Raw genomic sequence first — 26,845 nt, forward strand, 5'->3', positions numbered from 1 at the left:
ATGAGAGGGCAAGAAAGTCAGGAGTATTTGCCCACAATGTGGAAAGAGAGTTTGCAATCCTGGACACTGGTGCCATTATTTTCCCCTATGGTGGCTGTTTTTCAGGGCACAAGTAATGAACATGTGGGTGGCCAGCATAACTTTTCTACAGATGGTGGACACAACCGCTTGAGATTTTTTGAGGTTGGCAAGCTTGCTCAAGTGTTTGGCCACCCAGATTTTACTCAGGTTGTCATTTTCCCAGTGCAGATGCTTACTCACAACACCACAAACACTAGTTACGTATTGGTATTTAGTTTTCCAGGGAATGTTCCATGACAGATTGCTGTGTTTAAAAGGTGAGCACCTTTTATACTTTACCAGCATATTTATTGTAACATTTTCTCTCTGGGGTTATTTGTCTGGTGTTATGTACTTTTTTTTGATAAGTGCAATGCTATTTTGTCTTGCACACCTTTGTCTAAGGAGTAGGTCTATTGAACTACATTTGTATATTTCACTTTAAGATATATGTTCACTTACTGTGCATATATGTATGGGTGCTAGCTTTTGAGTTTTGCTATGTGGGCAAAAGTACCTGGGTATATGTTATTCTTGCAGCTGGTCATTTATTTTTTCCTTTTACACGCTGCTTAAATGCAGTTAGTTGAGGTCATGCAATGTATCATAACAGTCACCAAGAGACCGGCCATAAACCAAGGGGCCTGTAGCATGCTGCTTAACCAAAGTCTTTGTTCCATGGAAATAATTTAATCTTACTGCGCATTGCCTAAACACCTTGTGAGATCTCAAAGCCTGCAATCTTTTGTACATAACAATACTACTGTCAAAACAGGACAAAATCAGTTTGAGCGATGGGTTTTGGCTGTGCCCACCGGCCATGGCCAGAGGCCATGCATGGTTAGTGGTCTGGTAGCATTTTATTTTAAAATGGACAGTGGGCACTTTGGCCATGCCCTCTGACCATGGCCAAAGACCATGCTAGCTTTCTGGAAGCATTCTAAATATCTATGGAATAACAACACCCTTCAAGGGAACAACTTTAGGTGCAGGGATGTTAACTGGAGAACTTAACACAACTAAACCCTTATAATCCAGCTAAAGCCAACTTAACTTTGCGCCCCCTGTTGCACATCCTATGACCACAATGATGACATCACAGATCAAATCACTGAAGACATCACTAATTGCATGTTGTATGAGAACACTGATGACATTACAAATAACATCAGTGAACCCATATCTGGTGACAACAATAATTACATTGTATATAACTGACTACATCAATGATGGAATTAGATATAACATCATTTATAAGATAGGTCATGAAAACTTTGATTACCTTATTACCAGTTTAGGCCATGGACTTGGCCATGACAAAAGCTGGGGTCATTGGCCAGCAGCAAAGGCCATGGCTAGTGGTCGGTCAGGGTTAAAAAATACCAATGTGCATCGTCAAAAGCCATGACTAGTAGTGCATCACTGATTTAAAATATACAGTGGGCAAAGTGAAAGCTGTAGTTAGTGGCCATGGCTAAAGGCCATAGTTCCCATTAATATGTTGGAATATACAGTCATCACAGCCAAAGGTTGTGCCAACTGGCTAGTATTTTGTTGAAGACCATGACTAGTGGCTGGTTAATGTATATAATATACAGTGGGCACAGCCAAAGGTCAGAGCTAGTGGCTGGTTAGTGTTGTATAATACACTGTTGGCACGGCCGAATGCCATCGCTTATTGCATTTTATTATTTTAAAATATACAGTGGACATGGCCAAAAGCTGTACACACTGATGAAGGCCAAAGGTCATGGCTAGTGGCCCATATATAGTGGGCACAGCCAAAGATTGTGGACACTGGCCAGTATTGTGCAAAAGTCCACAACTAGTGCCTGATCAGTGAATATAATATACAGTAGACATAATTGAAAGCTGTATCAACTGGTGAAGGCCAACATCTATGGTTTGTAGTCTGTCGGTGTTTTAAAATATTTAGTGTACATGGGTGAAAGTTGTGACCACTGTCCATAATTGAAGGCCATGACTAGAACCCATTCATGTGTTAAAATATATTTGGACATGCACACTGGCCATGGCTGAAGGCCATGCTTAATGCCAGTTACTATTGTAATTGAATTGGTGATGTGATCTGTGATGTCATCATTATGGTCACAGGCTGCGCAACAGGGCTATGCTGTGTGTTCATCTTGATATAGTATCTTTGGCAATGTTACTGTGTGCACCTGGCAATCAACGCTTTGTGTCATCAATAGAAACAAACTAATTGTTGCATATCTAGGATGACACCCTGGGAAGGCCAATCTATGCAGTTACAGCTCCCTATTCCGTTCTCCCTGCTTTCTCAACCTTGGCATCCTCAGCCTTCCAAACACCGTCGTGAACAAACAAAATCTCTATTCCACAATTGAACCTCCAGTGCTGTGTATTTTATCCACAAATCCTGCAGGGCCTTGCAAACTCAAAATGGCAGTCCTCTTGTCATGTTCCTACCTAGCGATGCCCTCTGCCATTTACTATGTTCCCCCAATGTGAATTCTGCAACCTAATCTTCCCTAGAGGGTAACAACAATTCCCTTCAGTGTGGAAAAAAATGAATTCTATTGTACTTGTGTTATATTTCCCTAAATCATCCTGGCAGCTGCAGCAAACTATTCTAGCGGCCTTATTCTTTTCTCATTTGGGGGTACTGCTAAGGGCTTGACCTTGTATGTCACTGGTCTTATCTGTACCATTACACTATTGCAACAAAATAACACATACGAATATATATTTTTTTCTATATTCAACGAAAACACTGTGTTAAAGGGACTTTATGGTTACAAGTAAAACCATAACTCATGCCACCACTGTGCACTGCTAAGACTACCACCCAGGACATGAAATATGACATCACAATGGCATTGATGACATCACTGATGAGATCACACATCTGAGCCACTTGTTTTTGTTGACTGGCATAATTTCTTTTGTTTGTTTTTACTGACAATGAACATTTACAAAATTTAAAAAATCCTATATATCTACACATTAACCTTTTTTTATGTTCTTAAAGTACTTTCCTGAGAGTTTAATCTTAGCTCATAGTACATATAAACATACCTCAAACACACAATTAAGTTTCCCTGCATGTGTAATTCGTTTGCATTGTGTGTTTTTATATGTATGTTTTCAACTAACACACGTGTGGTAAATTTTCAATTGTTACCTATTTATTCCTTGTTTAACGTTGCTAAAAATCTATCATAAATTAGAATTTACGGAAATTACCACATCACAAATATTTTACTTCTGTGGTGCATTCATCAACAATTGACTATATATACGCATGGCTCTGTTCCTCTACTAACAAAAACACTAGAATATAATGATTTCTTTACAGTAGAACATTCTTTAATGCATTAAGTAGTTCTCCCAATCACCCCTAACATCTTGTTTCCAACATTATAAAATGGGCCCGTTGTAGGGACTGTTTATTAAAATTAATTTCATATGTGATGTCATCAATGATATTTGTAATGTCATCTTTGATGTCCTGGGTGTTAGTTTTAACAGTACACATTGCTGGCACAAATTATGTTTACTTAGCTTACCATAACTGGTGAATTTCTGAGGTTTTTCGGTTTTACTTGCAACCACAACGACCCTTTAGCAAAGCTTTCTTCATAGAATGTCATAGGTCTTTATTAGTGCAACTTAACCATAATGTCCCTTTAACAAAGTGTTTTCAGTGAATGCCATGGGTTTTTACCAGTCCATGCCAAATCCCTACAACTTGCTAATATCACACGTACCATAATTATTGCCAGTTAGGGCACATTTCTGAGGTTTTCCAGTTTCCTTGTAACCATAAGGTTCCTTTAACAAGTTTTTTCATTGAATTGTATAGGTTTCTATTAGTGCAACTTAACCATAATGCCCCTTTAACAAAGTCTTTTCAGTAAATATATATATATATATATATATATACATATACATATATATATATATATATATATATATATATATATATATATATATATATATGTATATATATATATATATATGTATAATTGTTTCCACCATTCTACTTATTTCCCTTTTACACACCGTAAAACATGAAACGTAAATATAGTTCTTCCTTTCCTGTGTTTGCTTGTAAGCAAACTATTCTTTCCTATGACTGAAGGTTCTATTTAACCTGGACTATTAGTGACTGAGAAAGCGAGACCCATGTGGTCTTGAGAACAAGCTGACAAAAATATGGAGTTACCAAAATAAAGGTATAATCTCTCAAAGATCCTGTGCTGTGGCTTACCTCTCTCCTAAAAACAACAACCAGCACTTGGGTCTTAACTGAGAACTGGAGTTTTCTTTTTTAAATGTGGGCCAGAAAAGATACCAGTTATAATAAAAGCCTGATTAAAATAAGTGTGGTAACAAACAACTGTGGACTGCTAATTACCATGAAATAATACTTTGCACTGGTACACAAGATACAGTCTAATATATGTGCAAAATAGAGTTCCAATGCATCATACCGCTCTGATCAGGTATTCACCTTCTATGCAAAATAATATTAATATGAAAACACAGCTGATTTTGTTTAGCATTTAAGCCCCAGAAGGAAATGATGATCACTGTATGTGTAGTTCTGGAACCTTCGGTACTGTTTTTCTTAGAACTATTAGACACAGGAAAACAGCTCTGTTGGTCAAATAAGTACCGTGGGCTATTTCTAATCAAACAAATAGATTCATTTTTAATCTAAGGCTATCTGTGAAGTTTGAAAGTAGGAGAGTTAAAGAATAATTAAATATTATAATCACTAACAAAACAATGGATCATATTCCAGTACGTTGAATATGTTGCAATGATGTCATCTTTGATGTCCTGGGTGTTAGTCTTAGCAATGCACGCTGGTGGCACGAGTTATGGTTGCTTACCTTACCAAAACTGGCGAATTTCTGAGGTTTTTCGGTTTTACTTGCAACCACAACGACCCTTTAGCAAAGCTTTCTTCATAGAATGTCATAGGTCTTTATACGTGCAACTTAACCATAATGTCCCTTTAACAAAGTGTTTTCAGTGAATGCCATGGGTTTTTACCAGTCCATGCCAATACCCTACAACTTGCTAATATCACACGTACCATAATTATTGCCAGTTAGGGCACATTTCTGAGGTTTTCCAGTTTCCTTGTAACCATAAGGTTCCTTTAACACGTTTTTTCATTGAATTGTATAGGTTTCTATTAGTGCAACTTAACCATAATGCCCCTTTAACAAAGTCTTTTCAGTAAATATATATATATATATACATATATATATATATATATATATATATATATATATATATGTGTATAATTGTTTCCACCATTCTACTTATTTCCCTTTTACACACCGTAAAACATGAAACGTAAATATAGTTCTTCCTTTCCTGTGTTTGCTTGTAAGCAAACTATTCTTTCCTATGACTGAAGGTTCTATTTAACCTGGACTATTAGTGACTGAGAAAGTGAGACCCATGTGGTCTTGAGAACAAGCTGACAAAAATATGGAGTTACCAAAATAAAGGTATAATCTCTCAAAGATCCTGTGCTGTGGCTTACCTCTCTCCTAAAAACAACAACCAGCACTTGGGTCTTAACTGAGAACTGGAGTTTTCTTTTTTAAATGTGGGCCAGAAAAGATACCAGTTATAATAAAAGCCTGATTAAAATAAGTGTGGTAACAAACAACTGTGGACTGCTAATTACCATGAAATAATACTTTGCACTGGTACACAAGATACAGTCTAATATATGTGCAAAATAGAGTTCCAATGCATCATACCGCTCTGATCAGGTATTCACCTTCTATGCAAAATAATATGAATATGAAAACACAGCTGATTTTGTTTAGCATTTAAGCCCCAGAAGGAAATGATGATCACTGTATGTGTAGTTCTGGAACCTTCGGTACTGTTTTTCTTAGAACTATTAGACACAGGAAAACAGCTCCCTTGGTCAAATAAGTACCGTGGGCTATTTCTAATCAAACAAATAGATTCATTTTTAATCTAAGGCTATCTGTGAAGTTTGAAAGTAGGAGAGTTAAAGAATAATTAAATATTATAATCACTAACAAAACAATGGATCATATTCCAGTACGTTGAATATGTTGCAATGATGTCATCTTTGATGTCCTGGGTGTTAGTCTTAGCAATGCACACTGGTGGCACGAGTTATGGTTGCTTACCTTACCAAAACTGGCGAATTTCTGAGGTTTTTCGGTTTTACTTGTAACCATAACGTCCCTTTAACAAAGTTTTTTCATTGAATTCCATAGGTTTTTATTAGTGCAACTTAACCATAACGTCCCTTTAATAAAGTGTTTTCATTACATGGCCTGTGGTAGCGGCTATGTAGTTATGGTTCAGTTGCTAATCCCATAGGAAGAGCACTTTTTGGGTGGCTTATAACTTTGCTCCCCCTAGACGAATCCTCACCAAACTTTGCAAAAAAGTTATATGGCCCACTCCGAATTTATCTGCAAGGTTTGGTGAGATTTGGTCTGGGAGGGCAAAGTTATAGTGGGGGTCCCAACATTTATTTTTTTCCGTAGAAATAATGGGAAAAATTTTGCTCACGCCTACATCCCAAACCGCTCGACGGATTTTCACCAAATTTGTGGCAGGAGTGGCGGCTTGGTTCCGAAAGCGTGCTTTTGTTAATTTGGTGTAAATCCACCCAGTTTTCTTTTTTTAAATGACTAAAACGTGAGGCAAAAAATGTGTGATATCTATGTCTGCTCCGCGGCCTCACTTCCCTGTTTGGTCCGTGGACTGGCCTCTTATTGGCTGTACTGTCTGTGGACTGGCCTCCGATTGGCGAGAAAATCTGCAGACTTTTGCGTGGTCTGCGAACATCGGGACACGCTTGCTGATTGGCTGGTGGGAAAACGTGAAATGCGTCGGTTTTCCTGAAGCGCCCGTCATCTTGGATTCGCTGATTTTTTTGGGGTCCGCGGACAGCGCGGTGGAAACATTTTTAAAAAAGCAGCATTTCACTTGTCAAACTCAACTCTGACTGAAGTATAGCCTGTGGCCTTGGGCAATAGCCAGATTATCTGGGTCATGGCATAAGGTCATGATGCGGACAATCTGGCTACTGGCCATGACTGCTAGGGACGAAAAATGGTCTTAAAGTGGCTATGTCTAGCTGGGACCGCTATGTGGTAAAGTTATACGAAAGGGAAAAAAAGTGCTAGTGGTAATATGGTCATAGGGTTTTGCAGGCTGCCATAGCAAGGGAAGAGGGGCTGTGTACGGAGCCCCGCCGTCTCTTTCATTGTTGGCTGTCTTGGAAAAGGATTTTCTTTCCTACAGCGAGACGCCACTGAGTGCACTCAATGCATTTCACTTTGGTAGCTTTAGCCTTTGGTACACTCCCGACAGTAGCAAAGAACTGGCACACTCATGATTCGATCTTGGTGCTAGAAGTAGGCACTTCCTCTACCTCATCTTCTTGGTCCTCTTCATTGTCTTTGAGAGTACTGCGCTTTTTTTGTTGTGAAGGACCTCCAGCTGGTGGTGGTGGTGGCCCTTGGGGATGAGGGATGGCAATAACTGATGCCATTTTTAAGATAAAAAGCAGTTTTGATAAAATTCTTCCAAGTATGTACTGTGTACTAGATTGGTAATGGATAATGAGTATGAACAGGAGGGGTGCAAGGGAAATTTTGAAGTTGAAAGTTCCTAGATCAGTACAAAATGCAGTTACGAACTGTGTGCGAAGGACAGATCTTATCGTGAAGTGTGGACGGGTTCTCAGACACGTCATCATGCCGCGCACCAGCGCATGGTCGTGTGGCGCTATCCTGAAGGTCCGCAATGAAGTCAGTTGTTCGTAGAGGTCGCCGGATGCAAAACTAGTTGAAGTAGTTGCAAAATGTTTATAGAAGTGTTAAAAATGATTCTAGAAGGTGGGAAATGGCAGAGTTTTAAGGTGACACTTTGTAAATTGGACACAAATATTGTTTTATTTGGTAAGTATGATATTAGTAAGTTGTAGGAAAAATGCATTCTCTGGTAAAAACACATGAAATTCACAGAAAAAAGGTTGTTAAAGGGACTTTATGGTTAAGTTGGACTAATAAAACCCTATGAAATTCAATGAAAAAACTTTGTTAAAAGGGTGTTATAGTTAAGTTGCACTAATGAAAACCTATGAAATTCAATGAAAACACTTCGTTAAAGGGACGTTATGGTTAAGTTGCACTGATAAAAATCTCTGAAATGCAATAAAAAAAACTTTGTTAAGGGGACGTTATGGTTAAGTTCCACTAATTAAACCCTATGAAATTTGCTGAAAAAACTTTGTTAAAGGGACGTTATGGTTAAGTTGGACTAATAAAAACCTATGAAATTCAATGAAAAAACTTTGTTAAGGGGACGTTATGGTTAAGTTGCACTAATAAATAATCAAAGATATTTGTGATGTCATCTTTGATGTCCTGGTTGTTAGCCTTAGCAATGCACGGTGGTGGCGCGGATTATGGTTGCTTAGCTTAACATAACTGCCGAATTTCAGGGGGTGTTTGATTTTACTTGTAACCATAATGTGCTTTTAACAACGTTTTGTAACTGAATTTCATAGGTTTTTATTAGTGCAACTTAAACATAACGACGTCCCCTTAACAACGTTTTTTCATTGAATTGAACATATATACATATATATGTCTTTCTTTTTCTTTTTTTTTTTTTAAAGAAAGACAGACAAATCACCACACCAAAGTCTGGAACTCATTTCAACTCAGAGCCCAGAATTCACCAACCCGAATAAATAGATTTGGCATACAGGTATACTATGACAGAAAAACAGGAATATTAATATTCGTCAATGCGCAATCATGCAGATAGGAGTGTGTCAGAGGTCGTTCCCCGCTTGATTTTATAAACTGCTGCAATTTGAAGGTAACATTATTTCTGGTCACATGAAAGGGCTGCTTATAAATGGATGCTGCAATTTAGGGTTCTAAGAGTGAGTCCCAATTAAACCCCTTCCTGTGGGGAGCACGAGAGACTAGTTTGCTCACAAAAGTATCCAGAAGCTGTGATGCTTCTGAAGGTCAAGGTGTCAAGGTTAGTAGACTCAACTGGGCCTGATGTACAAACTGTTTTTCAATGGGATTATTCTCACCGGAAGAAAAAATAAAACGCTTTTTTGGCATTTGGCAGCAGAGACATTGCTAGGGGGATCCTTAGGGGGCTATATCCCCAGGTCTTTTGGTTGTAGTGGATAGAATCTCAGGGTCTACAACCAAAAGGCTAGCTAGCCCCGAGTCCCGACAATCCCGACATTAGCGTAGCCCCAGATCTTTCCCAGACATAGCAACACCCCTGTTTGACAGTAAAGACCAGTATAGCGTAGTTCAATATTTTGGGCCTCAACTACCTGCAGCCCATATACTTGCACACAGAAACATATTGCTTTTTTCGGGCGCAAAGCACACTGCTGACACATGTATTTCATGTCCTCACAGAGCTTACAATGCAGCAGCAGCTGCATTGATTGGGCTCCACTAACAGCTGTATTCATATAGCTCGCATCAGATTTATGCAAACTGTGAGTACTGCTGCGACACCGAAGAAGCAGTTTGCAACATATTGGAGTGCACGAGGTGCAGGTACGCCCTTGAGGACAATTACTTTGCGTTATGCTGTGCGTAATGGGATTCCTCAGGCAGTTTGGAAATATGCAAGCATCTATAATAATAAAACACATGAATAAGTAATGACAGAGGATGAGGTTTTTCGAACTAATATTACTATAAATATTATCATTTGCAGAGAATGGCGTTTTCTAATATCGCTACTGGACAGTGGGGAGAGAAAGGAGTATTGAGGTCAAGGTGGACTTCTTAGTAAAGCTGTTGGAATGGGGAGATGCGTTCCTTTGATAGGAAGAGACAGTGATGAAACCTGTATTCTGGGGGAGCATGCTTAAGCAGGAGCCTGAGAGGACAGCAATATCATGGATTCTGATTTCTAATGCAGCAAGGGTGTCCGCAGAGATCCGGTCTCTGAGTACTTGGTAACCAATGTCACTTATTATCATTGAGACCCAGAATGCTGTATTCAGCGTATCGACTTGGGCTACGGGGGGAGGTGAGAGGTGCTGAGGCCACCCAACTAAGGTGCAGCACCAAAGCCGGGCTGTAGCTGCATCGTAACATGCTTGCCTCGGCAAGGGGACTTGCCGTGCATTATGACGCGCAATACCCTGGTCGGACCTTTCCCCCTCGATCCCCTTAGTTGACAAACAGTATATGGCAATAATGGTAATAATTACCATCAATTTATCATCAATTTACCAAGTGCTTGGTGTATTTGGCAAAGTCAGTGCAAAGTCATTTTGTATTGCAAACATGACTTTGCACTGACTTTGCACTGACTTTGCCCTGCAAAAATACACTTTGCACAGTTCCATGAATCAGGGTTTGTGTCAGCAGTGCAACGTCACTTTTCAGCAGTGCAACGACACTTTGAATTGTGAAAAGAATTCCATGAATCGGACCCCATGTATCTGAAGTACCACCGCCATCATTCCATAAAGGTATATTAGGTATAAAGGAACATCTTCAGACTGGCCACAGCCTGTGCTGTGTATAACTATTAGGGCAAGAAGGAAAAGGCGCTGTAAATCTGAGCAAAGGTTATAAAAACGTAATGCAAGAATGCCATACAAGACGAAGAACCTACAGCACTTATACACAAGGGAAGTTTTTTTTAAGTGAATAATAATAATAATAATAATAATAATAATAATAATAATAATAATAATAATACAAATTAGGATGGTGATCAAGATAATTTACATTGTGCTTCATACCAGTTTATTCGCTGTACCACTGACACCATCAGTGTCAGTAGTATTACAAGGGTAGGGAAACCAGGTTGCATTGCGACATCCTGCTCCCAAGGTCAGCACGACATGCTTGAGCTAACCACCTGGACATGGAGATGGAAAATAACCAGTACAGACACGTGCAATGTAAGTAAAAGCCTTGCAAGCAGTTATATATACAATGAAGGAAGGCTCGTAAGGACAGCTCAACAAATCTGAACATTTTCTAAATACAGTAGAAAGGGTGTAGTGTTGATGGCCCTTGCATGGCACAACAAATACATATGAGGGTGAGAGAAATTCTACAATTATAAGTTGTCACTGCCATTTGTATTTGGTAAGACAGTAAATATATAGCAAAGTGTCTCCAAAAGTGATGATACATCTGATTGCCCTTCCCTATCAACCTGCAGTAAACCACACCAAAAATGTGAGTGCTCCTCAGATGGGCATCAACTATACTTTACTATGGCCCTCATTAGGACCTTGGCGGAGGACCATGGCGCTATTAGCACCATGGTCCATGGCGCTAAGCTGCCAACTACGCCATGGGGGTTGGCGGACTTACCGCCCCATTCCGAGGTTGGCGGGGCGGTAAGTCCCCAATCCCCATTTACCCTTCCCCATTCCCATTTCTGGCCCCATAGGGCATAATGGGAGTGGGGAAGGCGTTAATTACCCCACCGTAAATTACGGTGGCGTAATTAACAACAAGGTCCCTTAGCGCCATGGATTTTAACGCCTGCTAAAAGCAGGCGTTAAAATCACCATGGCGCTAAGGGAACTCGTACTCAGGCGGTAAGGGGCGCCATGGTTTACGCCGGCGTAAACCCCTTACCGCCTGGGTCCTAATGAGGCCCAATGTGTCTATTACTTCGAATTACTTCAAATGTGTGTAGGTATTTGTGGGTTAAGGTGTAAAAAGGGTTGTGGGGAGGGTTTGAGGCTGGGGTAATAGTGAGGGGGAAGAGGGGAGGGGGAAGGGAGGCAGTAAAGAGACCTCCCCCAAAAAAGAAAGAAACATCGAAGTGCAATTCAAAATGGTGTACACAAAGTACATTGCAACAAAGACATTTTTTTTTCTTCATTGCAATGAAATAGAACCCAGACTACTAGTTCTTTTAAAGTTTGCCGACTGGAATAACATTGCTAGATATCGCAAAAAGAAAACAGGCATGCTGAAATATTTGAATGTATAATCATTTGCCCGTATTCAGGGACCCCTTGGAAACTGTAGAACGCTGTGACTCGAGATAGAATATTTGCTTGTTGCACAGTTGAATAGTGCTAAATAAAATGTGTCTTTCCGCAGGTGCTGCTGTTGACATTTGCAGACGATTTAGAATGCGACCCTGGATTTCGACAAAAAATATTTTATATTGAGCAACCTTCGGAATTCACAAAGGACCAGCTCATCTTAAATGGTAGGAGCCATCTCTTAATAACACCCCCACATTTCATGTTAGGAACGTGCGCTATGTATCATTGTATATACTAGTGATTAGAGCATGTAAGCACGAGTTTACCCGTTTCCGTTTGCTGAGGGGAAGCATGGTGGGCTGTGGGAGTTGTGATTCACTTATATTCACTTATGTCTCAATTTCTGAAGCCTTGAAACCAGGATATTCAAATGTCACTTTTGGGGGAAGTGGGGTTTGCATGGCACCCTTCATGATATTACAGACACTTTGGGCCTCATTACAACTCCGGCGGTAGCTGTGTCAGTAAAACTCAATGGGAATGGGTATTATGGTAGCACGGGCACCATTAATAATGGTGCCGGTGCTACCGTGCAATTGTGCCTCCACAGGCGGGACGGCAGCCGGCCACAGACGCGGAGTGCGCCGGTCAGGTAATAACTGTGCTGGTAGGATTACCGGCACCGCTGTTACCGGACCGGCACACTCGTAATGAGGCCCATTATTTAGGAGAGCACTCGACATCTTTTTTGACAAGTTCATACATCTGTTCATTCAAATAAATTGTGAAATGTGTTTTTAGATGATCTGCTAAGCCTGTTCTTGAAAAAAGTGTGTATGAATTTTCGAATTTTGTTCAAAACTCTATGCTTTATCATCTACCAATGGTCCTGAATAACAGAACAAGGAGACCACAACCCAGTACCACATCTTGGTTCAGAAGGTATTCATGGTACACACTTCCATCAACAATTAGGCAAACCTGAATATAATACACTAACAAAACTGGTCATGTATGAACTACATTTTACGGAAACACTTTTTTCATCCTCCAACCTGGAGACTAGTAGAGTTCCAGCTTTATAAATTTGAATAGGATTCATCTATTCTCAATTGCCTTCCATCCTTTATAGCTTAAAGGGCGGGGAGGATAGCACAGGGGCAACATTTTGTCTCGGAAGCAAGACAATGCAGAACAACAAAGGTTTAAATCACAATCTCTCACTTAGAGGCTGCTCCCTGGTGTTAAGTGTGTTACTAAGGAGGATTTAATTAATTATTTTATAGCTATTGTGAACCACTGTTCCTGTCTGAAAACTACTGACTTTCAGCATGTTTAGAAAACAAGCAGTACCGGCATCTTAGTTATCCATCTCTTGCCCTGGATGTGGTAGAGAGCATTATTGGATTTGCAGGTAAAAGGAAGTTTAACCTGGATAGGGTTCAAGATTCCTGAACATCCATCAACAAATTATGTACAAGCTCCCTAAGGAACACAAACCTGGACTTCTTCATCTACAAGCCACAGAGCAGCGTGCTCCTTTCGCCCTGCACGGCATCTCAACTTGAGCAAAGCCTCAAAGACAAAGTGGTCTCCTTGCAGACTGCTTGGATTATCAATTTGTGTGGTATGCATAATCCAAAGCTGCAAGCGTATTTATGAGGGGAATACAATTTTATTTAAAAAGAAAATAATAATTGCAAAGTTTGCATGTGTTTAGAGCAGAAGTCAATCTCTTCATGGAACACAATACTGTGTGTTCCCGAAGTGCCGTTTTTACATCAGAAAAGATCTGTGATCCTCACAAGGCATCTGGATGCCTACTACTCTCATGGCCAGCTACGATGGCCGCCCATTTCATCCAGCAGTAGTGTAACACCCATTGTGCCATCCAGATACCTCCTGCAATCTCATTGGCTAGGGCTGCTCTCATACAGTCAATCACAAAACCGGCAGTCAACAGCCAGTCCCTCCATCCAAGGCCCTCATCTAAGGCACTGCCCATGCCTGTCCAGGACTGGGAGGGCTTGGAGTGCCCCCACCTTCTGGAACCCTGTAAACAATGAAGCAACCACATGATGCAGTTGGCCACTACATACACACCTGGGCTGAGTGAGGTTGGAGCTTTTCCAACGGCCTGCTCCACTCACAATCTAAACCATAACTGTGCCTCCCTCAATCTGTGCCTCCCTGGCTCTCATTTTGTACCTCTTCTCTCCTTATCTGCATTCTGTGCCCTGTTTAATTTGGGTGTGTGCACTTTTTACATCTTGCACCCCACTGCTGCATTTGCTTACAGTGCCCTATTTTGGAATTTCCATTTTGGGTGTGTGCAATTTTTACATCTTACACCCCACCGCTGAATTTGCTTTCTCTGCCCTGTGATTGGATTTCAAATTTGGTTGTGTGAACGTTTTACATCTTGCACCCCAGTGCTGCATTTGCTTACTCCTGTTTTTGAATTTCGAAGTTGGTGTGTACACATTTTACAATGCTTTTGTGTCCCCTTGTAACTACTTTTTATTTTTTATTTTATTGTAAAACTTCAATTCAATATGTTATATCAAACTTTTGTTACATTAGATTCATATAAATAAATTCACCTCTCCTTTCTAATGAATTGTAAACCAAGATCAATATTGTCAAAAAGAATGAAGACTAAAGGAAAAAAAGAGAGAAGAAGAAGAAGCAGATCATGAGAGAAAAAAAAAGGAGAAGACAGCCTCAGCAGTTCCTTAGAGTAGTATTGTCAGCTCAAGTTGAAACTAGCTGTAAAGTTGAGTCAAGAAAGTTAATTAGACCACAAGAGAGCTTGATGTTGTGGCCTGCTACAACGTGTTCCCACCAGTCGTCGGACACATAGATTTGAGGTTTAAATTTGTTTAAATGTATTTCGTGCAGTTTAGTCAGCATTGAGCATGTGGTGACCAGATGTTTTAGAGACTCGACTTCAGATGATTTGCAGAATCGACAAGTATTAGTTGTTGTCTCTTTGTTCTTACGTATCCATAGCATTTTGTTGGTATTTAAAGCATTCAGTCTGAGTCTTAAGAACAGCAACCTATGATGACGAGATGGGCAATTCGTACGATATTTTGGTTGGAGATGTAATTTCACCAAACCGCTGGAAGTAGGCAAAGTAGATTTGAGTGCTAGGCGATTGTTATAAGTTGTTATCCAGTCCCATGCAGCTAGCTTCTTTTTAGCTTGTTGGGGACGAAAAAGTAACTCTTCTTCGGATATGTTAGCGTCTTCCATGATTGCATTTAGTTTGAGCTTCCATGATAGTACAAGGGAAGAATCATGACTTTCTTTTTCATTCCAGAAGATTTTGTATGCAGAAATGAAGGAACCAAGCAGCATTTTGCGTAAGGTGGATAATGATTTCCAGACGATCGTCATGTAGATTGAGTTTAGGGCTAATTCACATCTCAGAGCTGACATTGAGATAAGTTTAGGAAGGCCTAGCACACACCTCCAAAACTTGCCTTCCAATTTATGCCATAGGTTAAAGTTGACATTCCAGGCTGATTTGCCGCCAAAGGTAAGAGTTGGAATTACCTTCTGGAGCTAAAACACAATTACAGGAGTAATTGAAAATTTCCTGTAATCCTTGTTAATTTTCGCACCGTGTAGACTCAGATTTTTTGTTTTGTCGACCAGGTCGCTAATCCAGGCGGCTTCACAAATCGAATCATTTACCATTACGCCCAAGTAGCGAATTGACTTGACGACATTTAAGGCCTTTTTTTCAATAAGCCATCTAAAGCTCTTATCTTTCCTTGACATAGTTCGTCCTATGTGCATCTTGGTTACTTCAGTATTTAGGAGCAGATCATTGGCAGTTAGGAACTCATTTAGACGGAGAATAAGATGTTGTAGGCCAATTGTGTTTGGCCAACCAACACTATGTTGTCTGCGTAGACCAGATATTTTACATAGGATCCATTTAGATTTGGCGGGAAGCAAAGGACGGAATCTAACCACTCTGGTAGGTCAGCAAGGAAGAGTTTGAAGAGATCTGCAGGGAGGGGGAATCCTTGTTTGACCTCTTTGAATGTTCTTATTGACTCGGTGAGATCGCCTTGTGAATTCACTCTTATTTGAATGGAGGTGTTAGAGTGCATGGCGATAATGGGGTCTAGCAGTTGTTCTGGGCACTGCCAAGATCGTAATTTAGCCCATAATTTGCTGCAATTGATGTCGTCAAAGGCTTGGCGAGATCAACAAAGGCAAAAAAGATTTTTTTCTTAGCCTTCAGCGCTGACAATTTTAAGATGGACAAAATTGTGAGGTTTACATCAACCCCCACTTGGCTCTTAAAGCCTGTTTGGCGACAATCAAATTTGCCCACTGAGAGAGCCCAGTTCACCAGTCGTTGGCGCAGGAGGGAGCCAAAAATGTTCCCAATTGTATCGAGAAAGGCAATCGGGTGATAATTCGCTCGATCAGCTCGACTTCCCTTCTTATATGTTGGCACCACGATTGCTTTTGACCAAGGAGAAGGGAGCTTCTTGCTAATTGTGATCTGAAGAAATAGCCTGTTGATAAATTTAGCCCAATGTACTTTGTGCTTTTTAGCATAAGGTTTGAAATTTGATCGGGGCTAGCGGCTCTCGAGTTCTTTAACTTAGAGATCAATATTTCAAGCTCTTTGCAGGAAGGTGTTACATCCGAAGTGGCAGTTGTCGCAATAATCGATGTGGGATCTTCACACACACGCTTTTCATAAATTGAAGTGAAATATTCACGCCATTTGCTGCTTGTAATTTCATTAGAAATTGATGATATGGATTTGGAGCAACACTTGTTCAGGATTGCCCAAATTTCGCATGTGTTTTTAGTTACAAGGAGCTTTAACATAGTTTCTGCTCCACTTTGTTCGATTATGGTCGAGTTGCGATCTTAGCCAGTTTCGATAAATCTGACGCCGTTCCTTGACTTTCCTTGCCTTGAATTGGAGATTTTCAGGGTGTAGTCAATCAGCAAGGGCGTGTATTCCACGATTTGCAGTGCTTTTAGACTGTGGCTTAGAGATGCAATTGCAGGTCCGTTTGTTACTAACCTGTTTCCTGCAGCATTTGTTTGTAATTGGAAGGAATATTTTTCCGACTCGCTACAACAGTCTTCTTTCCAAACAAGCCGTAGCAAGTCGTGGTCGCTGTGTGACATTGGCTGCACATTAAGGGTAATGGCTTTGTCAAAAAGGTCCATCAAGGCCCAGATATAGTCAAGGGTGTTTCTTCTTGAAATGCTATGCCAAGTCGGGTTGGGCGATTGGTCACCTTTAATAGATCCATTCATCATTTGACAGTCGCTTTGAAGGAGATCACGAGACCAAGTTTGACCTCTACAAGGGACTCTATTGTCAGAAAGCCGAACATTTGTCATGGTGGCTGGATCATATTTGAACCAACTACAGTTGAGATTGCCGCATATAATCACAGAAACGTTGTTGTAGGCTAGAAAAGTGTCATCGATGACTGTCAATACTGATTGGATGAAAGACAAAGCTGAGATCATCGCAGGATTCCAATATCCATTGATTATTAGCAGGTTTGAAATAGTATTAGTCAATGATAATTTGACCAAAGTGCTTTGAACAAATGGATTAGGATTGGAAAAAGCTACTAGCGACCACCGGTTCTGTATTTTCAAAAGGGTTATCAGACCAGCAAAAGGACGACCTTTAGTGTTTTTGCCGGCCGGATTTATCAAGATGGTGAATCCATCACGAGTCGGGGGTTCACGAAGCCATGTTTCCTGTAAGCAGATGAAAAACACATTCTCCAGGGGTTCTTGAAAGGTGTTAAAAAGGTGCGTGAATCCTCGCGGGTTCCATGAAAGTAAAATTAAATCCTGTTGTACGGTGTTAGCTCATTGTTACTTGCGGGGTCCATTAGGAAATCTTTGCTCATTGTTTGCCCTTGTTTCAAATGCCTGATGCATTCGGGCGTCAAGAATTTCTGGTGAGGGCGCTAGGGATTGGTGCAGAGCTAATCACTGCTCGACCTTGCGATGCTCTTCATTATCATGATTTGTCTTGAAGGATGAGGGGCATCTCATAAGAGGGGGTTCAACAGTGAGATCAAAACCATAAAGCAAAGGATCCTCATTTGCCTGTAATAACAAGTTTTTCACAGCAGCAGAAGATATATGAAGAAGAACTTGGTCAGACGACAATTCTGTTATATATTCTACGATTTTGATGTCGTCTGATGAAATTGATCGTAGTGGTGGAATGCATGCAAATAATTTTAGTATATTTGCTCGATTTAAGGTGACTTTGTTGCCATCCGAGTGAATAGTTTGAAGACAAAGTTTCCACCGGCAGGATGATTTCCCTGGGTTTGAAGTCCCGGAAGCTCGATGTACTTGAAGCGAGCTAGATTTCAACTGATTCAAAGTTTGTTTAGGATTTAATTTTGAACTTAGAATTTTCTGAGAAGCCTGCTTGATGGTAACAGTAGGCGTGCTTGCATTAGACCCAGATTGTGGCTTCCTCAAGGTTCCAGTAGCAGCTGATCTTTTCATCACAAGCGGCTCAATTAGAGTAACCCCTTGGACCTCACTAGAGGCGTCGATAGTGCCATCAAGGTCGACCGAGTAGTTCGATAAATTGCATAAATCGATGGAAGAGTCAGGAGTGATATTACTGATGGAGATATCACCAATGCTATTTGCCGGCATTTAGCTGAAATCTTTGAGGGCCGCTGTGAGCTCCTGTACCTCTGAAGTGGGAGAATGGAAAACCAGACTCCCGTCCTTCACCTCTCGCGCTTGGCCTAGAGGGTCGCGGCCCAGACACCCGCCACGAGAAGAGTTTGCCCATTTACCAGATGACCAAATACCCTGGTACAGAAACATACGGATGTGTCCATCTGCCTGCCCAACAGCCCGCACTGGCCATGCCGACACCTGCGGCACGGACCAACTAGACTGAAATCTACATATCGTTAGAGATGCCATGACGACCTAGATAACGGGAAGCACCGCTGAACTATTATACACGCTGAACATTTCCACACCAATCTACACGAAGAACATACTCAGTGCTCTGACGTAGGCGACAGGCTTATTCACGGACGTGCATCTTTATTATTTTTACATAGGCTTTCAGAATGCAGAAACGCAAGACGCACCATGAGCTCATTTATAACGCTTGCTCACGCTTCTCTTGAAACCCGTTACCATCATGAGAGATATAATGGAAACACGATACTGGCCATGAAACTGTATGCCACTATAACCTAAAGCATCCATGCACTAAATGGATTACTCGTGCACCAGGCCCAAGTAGGCCCCAAGCAAGAGTTCCCGTGGACATTAACAAAGCAAAAGTCAGGTTGCTGAGCCTGCAGAAAGAACCCAGTGGAGCAACCAGCCAAGGTCGTAATGTTGCAAACCCACAGTCAAGAAACAAATCTTCAAAGGCACGATGTTGCAACCTCGCACTCCACGTACCAATGTTAAAATCATATCTGCAAATTAAACCAGACATACAGTGGAAAAACAATATTAATTGTGCAGAATTATGCCTCAAACACGGTCCCTCCCCACGTGACCAAGCCGAACCTGACGAGATGCCAAAACCCAGGAGAGAAAAGGCGTCTGGGTACCTCGCTACGAGACGCAGGCCGACACACTTGAAAGGCTCAATGGACACCTGCTACAGTGGGAACGGTCAGTCTCCCACCTATGAATAAATCCTCACATTGCCTGCACGTACCCATATTGAAACACTGTTGCAACCACAGGTGCACCGTGTGCTGGGAACAACGGTGGTCCCAGGCTGGGGAGCTCACGGATGCACCAATCAGAACATGAGGTTCTTATCTCAGACGTCAGTAACGTTAGCCAATCCTCAGGGGTCTTCATGTAACAATTCTTATGTATCTAATTGTAGGGACAACCCAGATATACCACCTGACTACACCTTAACCACTAATATCATTCTCTATAGGCGTACTATACTAACCCCACCACTCGAGCAACCAATCAAGAGTGGCGATAGGTTCTTTTGGTAACTTTTTGGAATGACGCAAGTAGCGCGTCATAATGTAGTAAAAAGGGCCTGCGAGCCCCACTATTGTGTGTGTGTCAGGACGAACGCGTGCGCTCCTTGACCCATCCCTGCCGTTTGCATAATAAACGACAGAAGTTGCCTTGCTCCTTGTGTGTGCCTCATACTCTGTCTCGATCCGAGATATACACGGGAGGAGTTGGGGCCTCCCTGCCCGGAGGTCTGCGGACGGCCCGGCCGACCCCGGCAGAATCCCCCCCCGACAAGTTGGAGGCACTGCTGAGATCTGTTTAAGATCGACTTTTATTTTTTATTTTTCCAGGCACTCCCGTTGCGGGGAGGCCCGGCGGCGCGGCCCCCTCTGCCGTTGCCCCCTTCTGAGGACTACAGGACCATCGCGGAGCTGCGAGAGGACCGGACAGCGCAATCCGGATATTGGCCCTCGGGAGCCGGTTGAGAAGTATCCCGCCCGCGGTCGGCGAGTGTCCAGACGTGGTCCAGACGAGGGGAGGTGGCGAGCCGCTTGGAGGGGTGCACGCAGTCGAGCGGCCCTGCATCGAGGGAACTTGGTGAGCATGACACGCACAACAAGCAATGCGAAATTGTGAGGGAGGGGGCGGAAGTAAATAAGGGAGGAGGGAGGTATTGTAAAAAGGTGGGGTGAAGGTTTAATTGAGTGATGATAATGGAATGAATGGTAGTGAATTGAGTGCGAGAGAAGGCGGCTAACGTTACGCGAAAGAGGGGGGCAGGGCACGAGAACAACACGTGCAGACGCTCGCAACAAAAAGCTAACGTTACGCGAAAGAGGGGGGCGGGGCACGAAAACATCACGTGCAGCCGCTCGAAAGACACTGATTGGCCTAAATCGCGACTACGTGTGAGGGTGGGTGTGTGTGGTTTCCTACGATTTGACATTTATCATTCAATGAGTAGATGAGGTTCCCTATTGTTCGAGCAAGAAACTCGATAGGTAGATGAGGTTCCCTATTGTTCGAGCAAGAAACTCGATAGGTAGATGACGTTTCCCTGTGGGCGGTGGCTAGTTACGTAGTTGCCCAAAACGGAAGATAATTGGCTGGTTAAGCCCTCCTGTTGAGGGGCGTATCACACGCGAGGCGACGCAGCGTGCGCAGTCCGGTTATAGTATTGATGAGATTACCTTGTTCCAGGAGAGACAGGAAGACAGCTGTAGGGTTAGCGGGGTAGATTGCAAGTGTATTTTGAATTTAAAGAACATAACACGAATATACCAGTAGTTCGAAGAAATAGGTGACGTCACCAGTAGGGATTTAGTAAGATATCGTGAACACAAGAAGCTTTGGGTTTGACATTGGTGGGGAAGAGAAACATGATAAAGGAGCGGACACGGAGATAAACGATAAACGAGTGGATCAAAGAGGAGAAGGGGAAGGGGGCGTGGCTGCGCACGGAGAACGCCGGCCACGGCAAGTGTAAAGGTGGGAGGAGAACGGGGAAAAAGGACGACTGTGTAAGATCGTCGTAAGGGGTACGCAGCTGCAGGGGGCTGCGTGCGCTTCGGCCGCAGGGGGCCGTAGGGGAAGGAATATAATATAACATCATAAATATATTTGTTTTATAATTTTTTTTTTTTTTGTGATTATTATCATTGCATAAATTGTCAAAGGATTGTCGTAAGTCCCCACACTTGCGGGGCAAGGTAAGCAATAAAAGGTTGTATGTTGCAAACTGGTAGCAAGGGGAAGGGTAAGAAAGGGTGCGCTAGTATGTCATACGGGAGAGGGTTGGGAGGGTGGGGGAATACCCTCACTACCCCACTACAACATATATGCACCACACTGCCACCACATAGGGAGAAGTTAATTAAGTACAGCATAGAGTGGACCCAGGGGACGGACAACAAAATGTTGACACCATGGCCGCCTAATGGTAGCTTTGACCCATATGCCCAACATTCACTATTAAACCATCTGCACAATACATACAAGGGGAAGAAGTTGGCAAACCATGTGGAGGTGTTTAACTTATGGAGGATGTTCCAGGGGTCTAGACCAGGACCAAATGGAATGTTCACTATGGGGGAAACACCGGAAGAAAAGGAGATTAAGAAAGAAGGAACGGATGGGGAAAAGGAGAGTGAAGGAACAAAGAATATGGGGAATGAAAAACTGGGTGGAGGAAAGGTTGATAAATTAGCTGACATAAAACAGGAACCGAGCAATGAGATACCCTTAACACCGGGAGTGAAAACAGAGGGAGGAGGGTTGTACCCTTTAAGAGAATTAGGAGAAATAAAAGGACAGTTAAGGGCGGCTGAAGGATATTCAAACCCGGCATACAGCCCTCCACCATATGTGGCTCATGGAAAGATACCAATGGGGGACGGGAGGAGAGAAGAGCAGACTGTAGAGATAGGAAACGATGAGTGGGTAGCTGCACAGATATTGTTGAAATTACGAGGATCACTAACTGGAGAGGAAAGGGAGGCGGTAAAGAGAACAAACGAGGATAGTGAAAGAGAGAGTGAAATGAGGGGAGAGGAGCTGTTACGGCAGAAGGAAGAGATTTTGGAGGAAAGATTAGCTAAACTAAGGGATGAGCAGAATGAACTGATAAAACAACTTGAGGGGGAGGAAAGAGAGAGAGTGAGGAAAAGGAAAGAAGGTAAGGACGAATTGGAAAAATTAAGGGAGCAAAGTGAGGAGAGAAAGAGGGAAGCTGTAAGGGTAAAAGCAGCAGCAGAAAGGGTATCAAGAGTAGTGATGAGGGAGAAGAAGAAGGAAGAAGAAGAAAATGAAAAGGAAATGGAAATATGGAGGAGGAGGATAATATCAGAGACAGCTAAAAAATATGAAGAGGGGAAGGTAATAGAGAGTATAGTAGAAAGAGAAAGGGTGAAATGGGAAAGGAGGAGAGAGGATGAAAGGATATTGGAAGAGATGAGCAACGAAGTAATGGAGGAATTAAAAAGGAAAAGAGAGGAAAATAGTAGGGAGATGGAGGAGAGGAGTGAAGGGGAGAGAGAGGAGAGTAAGAGGGAGAGTGAAAGATGGGGAGAAGTATATAAAAATAGAGAGGTAGCAACAACGTCAGCACTAAGGGGAACAGGTGGTAACAACGGAAAGGAAAAGGGAGACCTAATAGACTTAAAAACTGTAACAATAAAAGGAAAAAAGGCAGAGTGGGGGGCGCAATTTATGAATGATTTTTGTAGTGAGGATGGAAGGAAGAGTGAAAGGGAAAGCTTAGATAAGCTATACCTCACTAGAACAAACATAGATTCGCCATGGGTGAGTAGAAGATGGGAGGAGCTGGAGAGAAGTAAGGAGGAAGTGAAAAGAATGGGAGAAACACAAACTAACGAACACACGCCACCGACGCTCACCAACCAACACACGCCACCCACATCACCATCACGCTCTCTAACGCCACACCCCACATGTTCAACAACTGCACGCTCTCTGCACAGAATAAAGCTCGCACCCTTCATGGACGAAGTTACACCTTATGCATGTCGGCTTAGGGACCTCCCTAGTCGCAGGCAAGACAGGAAAACAGACGTGCCAATATTGAACACAGGAAAGGATGAAAAAAGGGGAAAGGAAGAAGAGGGAGGTAGGAGAAGAGGTAGTAAGGAAGGATTTGAAGTAGTAAAAGGAATGGGGGAAGAGGAGGGGTGTGAAGAGTTAACATCATGGAGCATAAAGGATGACACAAGACAGAATGTAATGCCACTGCTGGAGAGAGGAGGGGTTAGACCACAATATGTACCTTGGAAACATACGGATAAGGAAAACATAAAATGTAGGCTCCCATCATTAAGTGGAGGTGCGGGTAAATGGATATATGAAATGGAAAAACACACCGCAGGACAGAAACTAGCAGTGGGAGATGTTAAGGGCCTGTTAATATCAATATTAGGGGATAGAGCGGATGACATTTGGAAAAGAGCGGGATTCCATGGGGTAACAATAACAAACACATCGCATGATGGGGCACCATTTGCAAACTGCAGACATGCGCTATGGCAGGCACTAAGAGTGCAGTACCCAGACACATCAGACATAGGAGCCATTACTTCCCGTAAGATGGGTGAGAACGAGGATCCTGTTGATTATATCCAGGATATTCAAGAGAAGTGGCGCATGGAAACTAGAGAACAATGGGACAAAACACCAGCCATATTTTATCATATACTAGTACAAGGGCTCCCAGAAGGAGTTCAGAGACAATTAAAGAAAGTAGTGGGGATGGAAGCAAAACCATGGCCGGAAATACAACTGACTATAGTACATCACTGTAGAACATGGCAAGGAAAAATGAAACAAAAGGAAGAGGACAGGAAAACAGAAGAGGCCAAATTAGTACAGAAAAAACTTACTAAATATACCATGGAAGGGGCACTAATAACTGCGCCAACACCAATGGCCCAAAGCCCAACGCAAGTAGTGGCTGCACAAAATCCAGCTCAAATAGCGCCTCCACAAGAGGTAATAGAGCAAGTGCTGCCTCTGCAATCACACGCACAGAACATGGGAGGAGGGTACCCAATGCAAGGAGCTGGGTATTATAATTATAATAGAGGGAGAGGAGGGTTTATGAGGGGAAGAGGATACGGATATAATACCCAACAACAGGCTGGGGGACTCAGAAATAATTACCAGACAGGGCAACCAGTATACCAGGACAACACAGGGAACTTCCCATGGCAAAACAGGGAACCACCCGTGTGTTGGAGCTGCGGACTATTAGGACACATGTCACGTACATGCAGGGTCAGGCCAGGAACACCAGCATGGAACGAACAAGCACAACATAGGACATCACAAGAACAGCAGGGCATACAACCACAGCAGATGTCACCACAAGGGAGTGACCAACACTATTCCCTACCACAACAACAAATAAAACAATACCTGCCACAAGTAACTGGTGCAGCGTTAATACAACCACCACCACAACCTGAACGAACGCAATTGGGTGGGGTGACGGTGTTGGGGCACAACCCTTACACAGGGAATGGCCAGTCATTGTACCCCCAATAGGACAGCCCACAGACGGCCTTGGTGTGTCCCATCCTGTCAGTAACACCTAATAGTGCGGAGGAGCCACGCATAGAGGTAACGATAGGTGACAAAAAATTATCATTCCTTGTTGACACCGGGGCGACCCGGTCTTGCATAAGGGAAGGTAAGTTTAAGATGTCAGGCGAAGCCATGAACACACAAGGGTTTTCTGGGGCTAAAGGGTTGGTTCCATTTACTGATAACGTTCCGCTATCTATTGGAGATTACGATCTGTCAGTACCACTTTTGTATTATAGTGCCTCACCAGTAAACATACTGGGGAGGGACATAATGAACAGATTAAATATGACGATCTCCTTTACAGAGGATGGCATAATTTGCTCTACTCCAGGGATTAACATGCTTGCAGCACGACAGATTTTGCAAGCATACTGTGGACAGATAGCGATCAGGGCGGAGCCGGTAGACGGCGAGCTATTCCAGTACGGAACAGACATGGCATTTGCATGGATGCCAGGGATAGGAGGGAAAATATGGAGGAGACCAGCAGCCTATCTATTCCGACCAGAAACACCAGCTAATGAACTGGAAGGGAAGGTCATTGCAGTGGACATTGAGAGCATTATTGCAACAGCTGATTATGTTGCTGTGCACGCCCAAGATAAAGAAGGGAGAGCATGGAGGGCGGTGATAGCACTAGCAGAAGGATGTAGGCTGACCCAGGTGTCAGATGAAGAGTTGTTTTCAGAAGAAAAGGAGGAAAATGAAATGGTGTTCATGATGAGTGTAGAAATGTGGCTAACAGTGGCTCACAAACAAGTGGCACAGAAAATTGCAATGGCACTTGAGGCACCCGCTGGCACACCAGTCCCATTTTTTAAAGAAGATATGTCAAAGGTGCCAAAATCATTATGGACTATTAGCCCTTATGATGTAGGATGCATTAAAAGCATAGGGGGTGTAAAGATAAAATTAAAAAAGGGTGCCATACTACCAAGAGTGAAACAATACCCATTGTCAAGAGAGGCAGATGAGGGCATATACGAAACCATAACAGCCCTTATAAACAATGGCATATTGGTCCCCTCAGAATCCCCATGCAACACAGCTGTGTACCCGGTGCGCAAGGCTAAAGGAGGGTCTTGGCGGTTCATACAGGACCTCAGACCGTTGAACAACATAGTAGAAGCAGAGTATCCAGTAACAGCAAACCCGGCCACAATTTTGTGTGGCATTCCAGCAGAAGCATCACGGTTTACAGTGATTGACCTTAAAAATGCTTTTTTCTCAATACCATTACACCCAGACTCACAAGACTTGACAAGCTTCACTTACCGAAATAGGAAGTGGAAACATACCAGATTACCACAGGGATATTGTGAATCACCTTCAATTTTCAATAGGGTAATACAGATGGATTTGGGTAACGTTGAGTTGGAAAGCACAGTGTTACAGTATGTGGATGACATAATAATTTGCAGTACAAATGAAGATAAATGTAGAGAGGACTCATTAAAAATGTTGACGATATTGGCTGAAAAGGGGTACAAGGTAGACATGGAAAAGATACAATACTGTCAGGAACAGGTACTTTACATTGGCCAACTGATATCACAATATGGAAGAAGGATTGCACCACAAAGAGCACAGGCAATATCAGGCACTCCCGTGCCACAGACTGTAAGAGAACTGCAGCAATTTCTGGGACTGTGCAACTACTGTAGAGCA

General features: G+C 42.5%; 1 protein-coding gene across 1 annotated transcript in view; it reads left to right on the forward strand.

The window, feature by feature from the left end:
- Window positions 1-26,845, forward strand: part of CDH13 (cadherin 13) — a 2,842,668-nt gene that overhangs the window by 450,843 nt on the left and 2,364,980 nt on the right. Inside the window, exon 2 of the mRNA XM_069638658.1 lies at window positions 12,198-12,309. Coding sequence (XP_069494759.1) covers window positions 12,198-12,309 — 112 coding nt within the window. The remainder of the gene's footprint in view (window positions 1-12,197; window positions 12,310-26,845) is intronic.

Source organism: Ambystoma mexicanum, chromosome 1q (assembly GCF_040938575.1).
Source record: "Ambystoma mexicanum isolate Mex_15411 chromosome 1q, UKY_AmexF1_1, whole genome shotgun sequence".
NCBI lineage: Eukaryota > Metazoa > Chordata > Amphibia > Caudata > Ambystomatidae > Ambystoma > Ambystoma mexicanum.